General features: G+C 37.1%; 1 protein-coding gene across 2 annotated transcripts in view; it reads left to right on the forward strand.

Annotated features, from left to right (window-relative positions):
* Nucleotides 1–8162, forward strand: part of SHOC2 (SHOC2 leucine rich repeat scaffold protein) — a 68343-nt gene extending 60181 nt beyond the window's left edge. For both annotated transcript variants that reach the window (XM_054207497.1, XM_054207498.1), the window contains exons 5-9: nucleotides 216–404; nucleotides 1713–1835; nucleotides 3960–4097; nucleotides 4591–4708; nucleotides 6862–8162. In XM_054207497.1, coding sequence (XP_054063472.1) covers nucleotides 216–404; nucleotides 1713–1835; nucleotides 3960–4097; nucleotides 4591–4708; nucleotides 6862–7070 — 777 coding nt within the window. In that variant the 3' untranslated portion in view covers nucleotides 7071–8162. The remainder of the gene's footprint in view (nucleotides 1–215; nucleotides 405–1712; nucleotides 1836–3959; nucleotides 4098–4590; nucleotides 4709–6861) is intronic.
* Nucleotides 8163–14179: the final 6017 nt, after the last annotated feature.

Genomic DNA, 14179 nt, shown 5'->3' on the forward strand with positions numbered 1-14179 from the left:
AGGAGAAAGGGGGAAAAAAGGTAAAGGCTGACGACTGTGAGCAGAGGTTGTTGCTGATGGAAGTTTTGTCAAATTTAACGCTGGTTTACGTGTTGCAACATTTATTTGTGGATGGACTTGGGTGGGAAAACATTTCTAATTAGACCCATGAGGGAAAAGAGATGCATTCAAATAAATCTGTCCTAAGTTCCTGGGTGGTTTTCTTCTCTCTACAGGGTCTTTTATCCAGCCTTGTCAAACTGACTAGTTTAACGCTGGCCAGGAACTGCTTCCAGTCCTATCCCGTGGGTGGCCCGTCCCAGTTCTCCACAATCTACTCTCTCAATATGGAGCACAACCGCATCAATAAAATCCCCTTTGGAATTTTTTCTAGAGCTAAAGTATTAAGTAAGCTGAACATGAAGGTGAGGCACAGAAACATGCTACTGTGTGTAAAATCAATGAGGAGCACTGTTTGCTCCATGAATTCTGGCAAACTTAATGATATAAGGAATGAATTGATCATGCTGAAGTGGATACTGCTGCTGTCACGTATAGAAACAGTTCTGTATTAGTTTAAAAATGTACTATCAAGATGTTATTGATTTGTCTTTATTTTTGTTAGTTAAGTTTTTGTCACATTTTCTCAAGTTTCACCAATGAATATAAGAAAGTTGGTTGCAAAGTTCTTCGAGTATTCACATGGGACACAAACGTGTAGAGTAGCTTATTTCTTTCCCCCCCTCTGCTGTTACAGTTTAGATTATAAACAAAATTATGTAAAATATCTTTTTTTGAATGTATTCTTTCAAAACCTAAGTTTGGAGACTTTTGTCAGTAGTTGTAGAGCACAGAAAAAGAACCCTTAATTTTTCTAAAGAGATGATATTTTTCTATGAATGGTTTGTTTCAAGTTCTTATATAAAAAAAAAAATAACGTTTGAGGAATAGCTAAGCTCAGCTACTGTTTTAGAATGTCTTTTGGCACAAATGCATTCTCAATTTGCATTAAGACTATTTTTTGTCACATACCCATTTAACTTTGCATGTTTAACGGGACTTTATATGACCTGGTTATTTAGATGTTATTTTTTTAGTGTTTGGTCTAGATCAAATTTTGTAGCAATGTTTTGAGCAGTAAGATGTTCAGATTAATTTCAGATGCTTTTACTCTGAACCATTAAGTTATATTTCTTTTGTGGTGTGTTTGGTGGTTTTGCTTTTTTTCCTTGTGTTGTTTCGTTTTTTGGGGTTTTTTTAGGGTGTGGGGTTTGGGTGTGGGGTTTTTTGTTTGTTTTTTGGTTTGTTTGTTTGTTTCTGTTTTTTGGAAACTCCATATATTTTTAGGATTCCAGTGTTGCTGATAGCACCTTTGTAAGTTATGGTAAATTTCTGTTCTTTTGTTTCCCACCCTCCATTGTATTCAGCAAAGAAAGGACAACAAAAAGTTTTAACTACTGGAACGTGTGAAATCTTCATAATTATGTACTAATTTTTCCACTTCAGTTCATATTAGTAACATAGAGTCAATTCTGTAACTCTAAGCTGGAACTGCTTATTATGTTTGGAGGAATTTTAAAAGTATTTGGCCAATTATCAACATCTTATTCTTCTGATTTAATTATCGACTGTTTTGTTACGAAGCATTTTGTAAGCAGTTTGTTTAATTTCTTAGATGTCTTGCTGACTTCTTCCAAGCGCAGACCCTAAATGTTTGCTATGTTAAATCGCAGGACAATCAGCTGACCTCTCTCCCCTTGGACTTTGGGACTTGGACTAGTATGGTAGAACTGAACTTAGCGACTAATCAGCTCACAAAAATCCCTGAGGATGTATCTGGGCTTGTTTCTCTTGAGGTGAGAAGAGTATAAATGAACAGCTAGGTGAATCCTTGCAAATAGGTGTTCTCTACTTCAGGTTTGAGTGATACTACTTTTGTGTCAAATAAAGACAAATAAATATGTGAATGTGTGCTGTTTAAATAGATGTATTGCATCTGTTTGTGGTTATTGACAACAACTTTTTGAATGTTGTCCATTAGGCTCTAGATGAGTGTCTGTGCACAAAGGATTAAGTACATATATATTTTTAACTATGTAGAAAGAAAATTTTTCTCAACAGAAAGTTACTGTTGTAAATGAAATGGCACTGAACTTGGTTCGATTCCTGGAGAGACACCAGCATGGAAACATCAGGGATCAGAAAAACGTAATGACATGGTCTACAGCCAGAGGTAGCTTGAATGTAGCACTGTGAACCTTGTAGGCAGCCGGGTGGGAATCCTCAGCCTTTGAGGGGGAAGAACTCCTAGGTTGAAACCGGGAGCTAAACCTCTTGTGTCCCCTAGTCCTGTTTCCTAAAGTACCGTCAGCAGAAACAAACTTAATTGCCTTGGAGGGACATAAAGGTAGAGGTGCTTGTTCGAGCAATTGAGGGGACTTCGTAGCTTCTGTGAGTTGCTGGGAAAAATCTGTTGAAGTACAATAGCAAATGGCATATTGGAATTGGAAATTTCCAGTGTGACTGCTGCTCTGAATAATTAATAATTCCTGTAGTTTGGGTCAAAAATGATACAACAGAGTAATAACTATTTAGTAGCCCAGTTCTCTTTTAAGTTAAGGCTGTGATTGGGACGCTAGTAACCGCTAACAACTGGATTTGCCAGTGGTCTGCCAGCTGCCGGAGCCAGAGCGCTGCACGGTCCGCAGACCTGTTAGTGCTATTTTTCTCTGTAATTAAAGAGTCAAATACAAAGAACTATTTGGGCAGTGTTTACACAAAAGTGAAGGTTCCCACAGCAGTGCTAAGTCAGCTGCATTGCGTGTAGGTAATATTTTCTGTTCCTGCCTTTGTTTCTTGATACGCAATTAAAATGTTACTATTCTTATCATTCTGTGTCTATCATAGTGCATAAAGGGAGGCCACCGAAATACTCCTTGTGCTAATGCTAAGATTTTTGGCTTTTATTCATTTGGATTTTCACTTTGATTTTTAGCCTTGTTTTCTGTTCTGTTGCTGCCTTTGGTGTTTTCACGTTACATGAAGGTAGTGAGAGTTGAGAGTGGTTGAAGTCAGGCATTTGCAACCTTGGTTGGCTTAGCCCGGAGCTCTGTGTGGCTAGTAGGAGGGTCCACATCGTGTGCTCTTTCACATCCTTGTGTTTCAATATGCCTTATTAAATAAACAGATAATAGCATTGTTTAATGGGTAATTAATTACCTGACTGCTCGCTGTGTTGTTATGAGGCTTGATTACTTCTAAGGACTGTTAGACTTCTCCGGAGGAAAAATGGTATGCTAGTGTAACCCCTCTTAACTTGCTTGTGGTATAACAAATAACTCTGCTGAATGACATTGCAAATAAGGATACTTTTCTTGAACCTGGGATATTTATAATTCAACTTAGAAAGGAGGAGAAAAACAAGAGGGTAACACGACAGTGTGTGATAAGAGACCCTTTTGAAAAGCCAGTGGGTATCTGTGCAGTGTTCTGCTTCAGTGCTCTGATCTGTATGTTTACTTGCTGCTGCTCCTAACCAAAGGGACATCGGGAGAAGAGGAAGTATTAAGCTTTTTTTAAGGAGGACTTGGGAAGCACAGCAAATAATGTAAACCTAGTTATGAGATAGCTATAAGGAAGGATAACAAAATCATAGGGAAGTCCAGGAGGAAATTTTTTTCCTTCGGTCGTTTGAAGAAATAAGGTGTTCTTTGTTTTTGCTCTGCATTTATTAGCATGCAAAATATTATTTGAAAGAATTCTGCCATAAATCTGTGTATTTGTTATCATTAAAGACTTTAAAAAAATTGTGTTAATCACTGATTTTATTTTTTTTTTATTCCTTGCAGTTTGCTTCCATAATTTGATTGTAGGCTAATCTTGGACCTCATTACTTGAAAATATAACAAGATCCTGTGTTAATCGTTATTTACTGATTGCGTTGCTGAAATTCTGTGTGTTTGGGTTTTTTTGTTTTTGAGGTTCTTATCTTGTCAAACAATCTACTAAAGAAACTTCCCCATGGAATTGGAAATCTACGGAAACTCCGAGAGCTAGATCTAGAGGAAAACAAACTGGAATCCTTGCCAAATGAAATAGCTTACCTCAAGGATCTGCAGGTGAAACAATAATGGACTGAGATAAACATCTTACATCCTTTATTTACGCCATGCTGATTTAATTACAGCTAGTTTAATGAGGGGAACTATTTGTGACTGGACATAGAACCAAAAGTTAAGAATCTTGTGCAACTGCATCCACAATCTGTCCTCACTAATTCTTCCCCAGATTTATCAGTTAATACTGAACAAACAAATTTTGAAGAGTTTAACTGTTGTACCATGAGTACAATACTGCCACAGGAATAGCCTCTGGTTTCAGTTATGTTAATGAAATCTTTTATATTTAGGCACATATTTTACTATGCAGTATTTTATTTTTATGTTTAGTGGAGCCTAATAGAGGTCTGAAATGTTGTTGAAGGATAGAATTTTTTTGTTCAAATGCTGGAGGGTAGAACCCATCAGTTTATCAGCTATTTATCTTGTTACTTGCTGTCATTCAAAGCAGAAGTCATTAAGGTAATTTTTAAAAATCTGTTTTTTCCCTTAGAAATTGGTTCTGACTAATAATCAGTTGACTACCCTTCCCAGAGGTATCGGTCACCTTACCAATCTGACGCACCTTGGGCTCGGAGAGAATCTTCTCACACACCTTCCTGAGGAAATTGGTAAGATCCCTTTTTTCTGGTTTTATGCAGTGTGCCTGAGCCAAAGCAGTTACTGACACCGAAGATAGGCATCTACTGCGCTCTTCAGTAGAGGCCACAAAATTCATGTGAAACTTCTAGATCTACACAACCCGATGTGAAGCATGGGCCACAGGAACAGCACTATAGAGTATGATCTTTATTTTGCTGATCTATAGCAAAACAAATGGTCTAGCTTTTTTTAGTGCGTCTGCAGAAAGGTGCCGAACGCACACAGACCTGGAATAGTGTGATTCCTTTTTCTCTCCAAATTGTCCCACAAGTTGTGTGTTACCGGTCACTCAACTTCATAAACCTATTCTTGGAGAGAGGTCTGTGTCAGAAAGGAAATGCGCTGCTCCTGCTGTAATTCCATAGTGTAGACAAAAACCTCGTGTAAGGAAGGTGTAGACAAAAACCTCGTGTAAGGAAGGTGTAGACAAAAACCTCGTGTAAGGAAGGTGTAGACAAAAACCTCGTGTAAGGAAGGTGTAGACAAAAACCTCGTGTAAGGAAGGTGTAGACAAAAACCTCGTGTAAGGAAGGTGTAGACAAAAACCTCGTGTAAGGAAGGTGTAGACAAAAACCTCGTGTAAGGAAGGTGTAGACAAAAACCTCGTGTAAGGAAGGTGTAGACAGCTAAAGCAAATGTTTCTGCTGCTAGTCCCTCTGCACACACTCCTGTTTGTAGGCCACTGTATTATTTTTCACCTTTATGAGATAAGGAAGTGAAGAGGAGGAAATCTACAGAAAGGAAGGGAGGAATAGGGTTCTTTTTGTCTACTTGAGACATCCAGAGTAGATGAGATTCAGAGCGTCTGAAACTGAGAGCCCCCCTTTCTTTTACAGTCGGTCACAAGTTACCTCCAGAGCATGATTCTGAGCGCTTAAGTTAAAATCTTAAAGCTGGAAGTCATTATGGAGGAAAAAATGATGGGAGAAGCTACACAAAGCAAAATATGGTCAGAAACAGTGACATGCAGATGGAGAAGGCTGGGACACAGTCTGTCTCTCCCAGCATCTTTAGTGAAGAGCTGTTCCAGCTTCTGCTCGTCTTGTATGTCTCAGTATGAGAAGGGCCTAAAACAATGTAAATCTGGAGCTTTGTAATTTAGTTCATGAGATAGTGGAGAGAATTTGGATACTGTGGAAACGAGCTGTGGAATTAAAGTGTGTAAGTAAACTTGAAATACTGTTGTAGGAGTACAATTTGGTTATTAAAGCTAGTTGTCTTAACAGATTAGAGAATAGTTAACTATTTTCAGATGCGACTGCTTCATCTAAAGTTATCAGCTATTTCCCGTTATTTCTTAGCCTTTTCTTTTTGTTGATTTTCCATGTCTAAAGCCCTGGCTACTGCTTTCTCTTGTGAAAGACAAAATAGTTTTTTAGGTTATAGGAGATGGTATATAAGACTGAAAAATGACGAATGTTTTGAGGAGGACTTGTACGTTTGGAATGTATTTCAAAGATATGGATTAATTTTTATATTTGATTGCTGTGGAGGAATGCAAGCCTTAAGAAAGAAGAAATGAGTCCATTTTCCATCATCTGGTTAATCTATATTACAGTATCTGTAGTAGAGGCAGATTGTAAAATTTGAATTCAGGAGGAATTTTTCACACGGGTTAGTTCCATTTAATAAATTCACGGCTGTGCAGAGATCTCTCCTGCTTTCTTCCTGTGGTGGATTACAGTTACAGCTTTGGGTCTTTAATGTATGGGTTCTAATTAAATGAAAGGCATGGCATAGATATTTTTATAGAGATAATACATACTGTATGGTATAAACATTTTCTAGGCCCTTCTAACTAGATAGCTATTCAAAGTTGCCTGCAGTTGCAAAGCACTCAGCTGAATGGTTATGGTGAAGTCTCTCTCAGTTCTCTTATTCTGTGTATTCTCAATTCAGTTGTTATCCATCACTACATCTCCTTTAGATATTTTTACAGGGAAACTAAAGCAAATTGGTTCTTGCTTAGGTTCCAGTACTGGAGAATGGGAGATAGATGAGTCACCGACTCTAGATTCTACACTGTAAAGAATCTTCAAGTGGACTTAGAGCTTCTGTCTAAAAGTTATAAACGGCATGAATCAAAAAAAAATACTACTTTGTATTATTTTATTTTAACCAGGTACACTGGAGAATCTGGAAGAACTGTATTTGAATGACAACCCCAATCTGCACAGCCTTCCCTTTGAGCTGGCTCTTTGCAGCAAACTGTCAATAATGAGTATTGAGAACTGCCCGCTCAGCCACCTTCCACCTCAGATTGTTGCAGGAGGACCCTCCTTCATCATTCAGTTCCTAAAAATGCAGGGACCATACCGTGCCATGGTCTGATGCTAATCGGATTGTCCAATACACTGTACAAAATACAAACTGCATTAATGTTGTAATTGTCTGTATATGTATATATAATATAATATATGTGGTTTATATTATATTATATATATATATAAATATATAAATAATATAAAAAGGCAAATTTAAGACTGCATTATGTGTTTCTGCTAATAGAGGAATCATAGCCATTTAGATTTTTTTTTTTATTCTGTAAAAATGCTTGTCTAAGTTTTCTTTGCTGAATTTGATGGAAGTTGTCTGAATAATCTGGAAATGCCAGTTCATTTGAAGCAATTGCCAATGAACTCAAAGTTTAAATTTAAGGGACAAAAGTAGTTTTGCTTAGATTTACTTTCAGTTAAGAGAAATGTATAACCTTTATATAATGAACTTTTCTGTTTTCCTCCCTCTTTTTTTTTTTTTTGTGTCAAAACCTGAAAGGGTCATGTGTCCTGAGGTTGGGATTTTCTTTTAACTTATTTTGAGATTTGAAGCAAATGGTGTTTTTATATTGTTTACAGTCAGAGTAAATCACTGGATTTTGTTTTATTCTGATTTGCTCTGTTTTAATCAATCATATCTAGAATTTATATGCCTCTGCTGATGAATTTTTATCAACCGGTTTGTATACTAAAAGCATATACTCATCAGAAAAACTGGCAGGTGAAAAGGATGCAGTCAAAACAAAAGAAAAAGAAAAGGAAAAAAAAAAAGCTTGAATTCCTATAAGTCTTGCTTCCCTGAGTTATCAGTTGCAGGCATAACATATCTGAACTGAGCCTTTTGCGGTTGGTCTTTTCTAGCACAAGTAAACCTTTTCAGATTGGTAAAAACGTCGAGTAAACTCAGTGAAGAGCGGTTTTCATTTTGTGAAGTAACAATTCCATGAGGTCTAACAGTACAGTTAAGTGGCAAGGAAATAATATATATGTACATTTTTCTTACGATGTTGAGTCATAAACTACAACAGGCAATTTTAAGGATTCCTTATAGTCCTTGTACAATAAATGAATGTGTCTTACTTTTAAACACTGCAATATATGTAAGTTTTAAGGTTGGTTAACAATGTACTATGGTTTTATATCTTGACTTGCCTTGTACCTCCTTCCATTATGGAACTTCTGTGTCCAAGCACAATATCTTCACACTGTGCTGTTTTGCTGCTGAACTAAATGCACTTTTCCCCACAGCTGGGGCACTTGCTTCAAAATATTCAGTTCAGTATCTTGATTATTCTTTTTTAACTTCATCCTATCTGTTTCAGTATTAAACCGATCTATTAAAAAAGAGGCACCTTTTTCATTTGTGCATAGATGTTGGTAGCTCAAGAGAAACACTGTAAATAGTGGACATTCAGTTTTGTCATGACTTCCTTGGTTGTTTAAAAGGCAGAAGATGCTTCAGGGAGACGTGCGCTATTGCTGCATTTGTAGGGCCAGCTGTCCTTTTGCAGGAGGGTAGGAACTCGAGACGGTTGCATCCCACGGTTACTCAAGAACTGTCCAGTTTATGCTCATTGGAATTGCTGCTGGGGTAGTGTGACTTACAGGACTGTACCTTTTAAACGAAATCAAATCAGCCAATGCCATGGGAAATCTATTTCACACGCAGAAGTTCGGGAAATATTATTTCTGGCTTTCAGGCATGCTTTCTTAGACGTATTGCCTTGATCTATTTGCATTCTGTTTTGTCGTACGTCTTTTCATTAACAAGGAGTAAGTTTAAATGGAAGGCAGGTGGAGATATAAAACCTTAGAGGGCTTAAACGTGCTGTAAAACTATTGTAGATGTCACTGGATTTTACTAAGTAATGTTCTTTTCTTTCTCACACACTCTGTCTCTCTGTCGTCCCCCTCCCTGTTTTGGGTTTGTTTTTTGTTTTTTTTTTTACATCTACTGTAGCTTTTCAGTTTAGACTTTAGTTTATAAAAGGCTAGTTCCTTACAGTTCTGCCTGAAGTTAATCTTTCTCAGCATTAAGGTGTTAAAATAGGAAGATGCTGAAATGCTTAGTATCAAGACTGTAACCTAACTTCTGAATATACTGCTAAAGCCGTATTTGTGCCCTCAGGTCACTAGGGGAAACTGGTTTGATTAATATGGTTCCTTAAACCAAAAGTGGCGACCCCTTGTGTTTTCAGGCATCTTGGTCTCATTCCCTGTCTGCTCCTCAATCCCATTTTTGTAAGAGTTGATGGGATTGAATTTGTTTAGTTTGTAAATATGTTGATTATTCACCTTGTTAAGGTACATGGTTAATGACTGTATGATTGGAGCTGACCCTCTCTCACGTAAATTCTTGTGGAGAAGTTGGCTACCAAAATAGTGCTCGTTACACTCGCTTAAAAACAAACTATTCTTTTCATTACACTTATAGGAATAAATAAAGCTATGTTTTAATTCATTACTATATTAAAAACAGGATATTTTTTCAAACTATCTTTGTACTAGTATGGTTGTTGCAATGCCAGATAATCCTGAGCCCTGTTTTAGGAGTTTAATTTTATACATTCTGAGGTGCACGCTTATTGTTTCAGTGTCCCAAGAGAGATTTGAATAAAGGCAGTGTGAGAGAAGTTCTGGTACAGAAAAAATCAACTCAGAAGAATTTGAAAAGTTCTTTAAAATTATTCAAAAGTTTTAAGTATTAAATGTGTGGCATGAATTGGGAATAGATGCATATAAATCCGTAGTACATACATGGATTTATATCCCTATCTATGCACAGATCCGTACAAATCCAGCTGTTTTGATCATTCAAAATAGTCTTACATCCTGACATAATATTTTTGCATTTCCCAGGATGCTGGATTATTAACTGGTGCAGTTTTAAAATTGTATTTATTTAATGCCTGATGATATTGTTGGACACATGTGCTGGCTTACACATGTTTATGAATTTTGTTTGGCCTAATCAATTAAAGTATGAATGGAAAGAACTTCATCCTGACAAGTGTATGTATACATACATATATATGTATATGTGTGTATATATATATATATGAAAGCATAGACAAGGTGGCGAAATTCATTATGCCATCTTTGAAAACAAGAGGGAGAAACAGGTGATTCCCATATACTTGTATTAAATCTTTATCCCCCTTGCCATACTTGGGGAAATAATAATATTGAAAATTGTGACAATCTTTACTTTGGGTGAAAAACATGACCTTGATTGCCTGCCCATAGACAAAATATAAATTTTCTATGTGTCTGTGCCTATGTACATAAGAATGCGTACGTATACGCATGCCCCATAAAGACACTATCCTGAATCATGCCTTGATTTAACAAGCTAAATTACTGTACTAGAGACTACATAGTATTATGGAAGTCTGGTAAGGTGTAAAGCAGATTAGGGATTTGTTAAATAATGAAAAGAAGGACTGATTGACGTTGTGACTCATGTTGGTCACATGTTGCACTTAAATTTACTAAATAGCGAGTTGTTTGGTAATTCCTTGCAAAAAATGTTTTCTTTTAGTATAAACCCATTAAAGTTCTGTCTCTGTCTGTCTCCTATAGGTTCATCACCAAAATTGTCTAGTATAAACGCAGCGGAAATGCTGCACGTAAAGGTGGGTCGCGCAGTTGTGTAAAAATTGGCACTTTTCCGCTTACCAGATGCTGTTGGAAACTTTGAAATTCATACACCTTTTTTAACAAGAGACGTGGGTTGTAGAATATTTGCTTCAGTGCCTCTCTTGGATTTAAGGTTTTTCTCTGCAGTTTTGTCCATCTTTTGCTAATGTGTGAGAACGTGCATGTTCAGACTTATTGAAGGTCGTGTTTGCTCATGTACATGATTTAGTAAATCAGTACTCAAACTGTCTAGCTGGTTAGCGCTTAAACCCATTGTGTCACCTGGAATTCAAGTATCATCTTTAATCCTGGGAGTTTGAAAAATACCTTTAAATACCTTTTGTTTAACAATCAGAAAACTTTGAGAGGTTATTTTTTCTTTCTTTTTGTTTTTCCTCCTTTTTTTTTTTTTCCTTAAACCCCCAAATAAATTAAATTTCTGAATCAGTACAAACCCATATCAGGGAAATCTTCATATCTGGATGCAACTAACAGTTTTCATGTAGTCAGTATCACACCTCGGTTGTATCAAATGGGCATGCCAGAATAGCTTCTAATTAGAAATGTGCAGTTGGCAGTAATTTGCACAACACAAACTTCAAGGCACAGTAAGGACAATTCCAAACAAACGATAGCATCTACAAATGGTTTTTGTTTTTGCGTTAGCAAAGATCAGAAAATTATGTTTATTATTCTGATGTTTAGGTCTTAACCAGGACTGCACAGAACTTTTGCTGTGGAAAAATACCGGACCACACTAATTTTGTGGTTAAAAGCTAAACAAGAGTGTAAACAGTCTACAAAAATGTACTTTTAATCTGAATTATTGTAATGTTGATTGTTATGTCTATATAAAAGATTGCCTTGCTTTTTTATAAGAGTCATTCTGTATCAATGCATTCATTATAAATAGTATATTTGTAAATAAGCTGCCACTGAGTCTTTTGAAACTTCTCTAATATTTCTAGTTTAACGTTAACTTGGATGTAAGTCGTACTTTTGCAGTGCCCCAAACTACGAAGAGCCGCTTTCTCATTATATACTCATCACTCTTCAAAAGACCTCAAGTAAAATAGAGATTTTCATGTAGAGCAATTACAGGAAACTTCAAAATTAACTGCTGTCATGTAGATCGGTCACATTTTATAAAGCGAACGTTGGTAAAACCTTTTACTTTCACTTTGTTATAGTACAGTAGTGCATATAGAAAAAAAAACAAAACAAAACCATAAAACACCTTTCTCTATGAAAGGGAAAGTTAATCTTGGATTTTAGTGCAAAATGCATTTCAACAACAACAAAATCATAGTAAGTATAGAATTCTGGTGCCTAAAAGATAGGAACTGGCATTTAAACTTCTGGTTTAATAAAAGACAGTATTGCCAAGCTGACATGACACACAGCTCTAAACTGATGTCTTTTAACTCTGTAGAGCTCATTCCTGTAGACACTGTTTCAAGAAGGTCACCCTTACGTCATGTCCTACAAACAAAAAAAAGTATGCTAGTATCCTTAGAAGTCAGAATAGAAAGGCCTCAGCAGTTTGGATGTGATGATGAGGAGGAGGGCACTGGCGCACTTGCTATAGCTGATTGCTTTAAAAAACTGGAACAGGTTCTTATAGTGTGCAGCAGCTACTCCTACAATAATCTCAGTACCTCCGTCCTTACGTCAGATCTCTGCTGATTAATATAAGTAGAGGGGCTGATCAAACTGCCTAAAGGTCTGTCTTTGAGTTGAGTCGATCCCTGTTAACTGTAAGTGATGCGGCAATCTGAACGTGAGCTGGGAACTGGCCAGTCTCGTCACAAGAGTGGCTGTCCCATGCCGGGATGTCGGACCATGTACCATCCCTCCCCTGTCCGACAGGGCTGAGTGGCAGATGTGTACGGAACGTAACGGGGACGTGCAGTTCTCTGGCACGCTGCTACAGACCTCACCAGAGTCTGAAGGGCTTGCGGAAAGGAAACAGCATCACTGCATTTAGTAGCCATTGATAGATTAGAAGAAAGTGCTTTCTTTTTTCTTTTTTTTTTTTTCTTTAATTCTAAATCTGTTTGTATTTCTGGCCTCTGCAACATCCTGTGTCTAATAATTCTACAATGTAATTATGTGCTGGGTGAAAAAGTACTTCCTTTTGTTTCTTTCAAACCACAACACCTTATTTCATTTGGTGACTCCTAGTTCTTATATTCTGAGAAATTTATGAACAGTCTTTTTCCTGTTCATCTGCTTTTTACTACTCTTGAGTTTGGTTTTTTATTTTTTATTTTTTTTATAAATGTCAGTGTTTTTTCTCCAAGTCAGAGAGTTGTAGTTTTTTAGCTTCTCTTCAAACAAAATCTCTTCCATTCTGTGGTAATTCTTGCTGCCTTTCTCCATCGTTTCCTAGTCCCAGCTCTGATTCTTTTTCCTAATTCATGGCCCTTAGCAAGCTGTTTTGTTCTTTGTGTGCTTATAGTTTGTGAAATAGAAGTACAGCTCTGTTATGAAAATTAAAGTTGAGTGGGCGATAAAGTTGAGTGCTAAACTCCAGTGGGGAATAATTCCACTAAGCAACGATCATATTGGGTTTAGACTTCAGATGCAGGCCACCCACTGCAATAATGAATTGTTTCCTCTGATTAGCTAGAACTGACTTTCATCATCTCTTGTAACTTGGTATGAAAATCAATATTAAATTTTACATAAGTATGCTGATTTAAATAATACCAGGATTTAAAATACTCTGTTCATGCTCATAAGAGGGCATAGTTTTGGAAGATGTGACTTTTGAATACTTCAGCTGGCCTTTGTAAACTGTCAAAGCACAAAATTTTCTGAAAATATTGGGAAATTTCTAGTGTTTTCATTGGAAGAGGTTCTTTTAGTGGTTTCTTTGGAAGAGAAGTTGAAGACCAACAGTGTGCTGGTTGAGTTTCATTTTCCTCCTTGAAGCCTTTGCAGAAAGCTATGGAAGGAATTTTCTTAGGGTTTTTTTTGGTTGTTGCAGTCTTCTTTTTTTTTTTTTTTTTTTTTTAAAAAAAAAAAAAAGGCAATTTCCCCTGGCCCCAGTAGCATCCTGCTGATAATTGGTGTCAGGCAGACAGTGCTTGGCAGCCACCAGGCCACCAGGACTTGGGGGTGATCTTGCTGGTCATGACCACTTTCTGTTCAAATGATTGAAATGAGCAGCCACAGATGAGCCCGGCTTTCAGAAGAAGGGCGCGTTTTGGCTCTCATTGCATGAAAAGTGAAGAAAATGTCTTGTTTCTGACACCCTACGTCCCAAAGGCTGTATTAAAGGCCTCAAAAATGACAGGCGGTGTCTTGGGTGGCTCTGGTGAGACAAACAGATTACGTTTTTGTGTAATTAATCCAGCCTAAGTGCTTCAGGATACCGAGTCTCCCAACCCTGCTCTCCAGTGACGGGTCTGTCTTTCCACTGGTGGGAAGCTGTGGATTTAGGTACTTAATGTATGTTGAAGCTTTTAGTCTGCAAATACTGCGTAAAATCTGGAGGCTGGGCAGCTTTGTAGATTATAG

The sequence above is a fragment of the Rissa tridactyla genome, chromosome 6 (genome assembly GCF_028500815.1).
Source record: "Rissa tridactyla isolate bRisTri1 chromosome 6, bRisTri1.patW.cur.20221130, whole genome shotgun sequence".
Classification (NCBI taxonomy): Eukaryota; Metazoa; Chordata; class Aves; order Charadriiformes; family Laridae; genus Rissa; species Rissa tridactyla.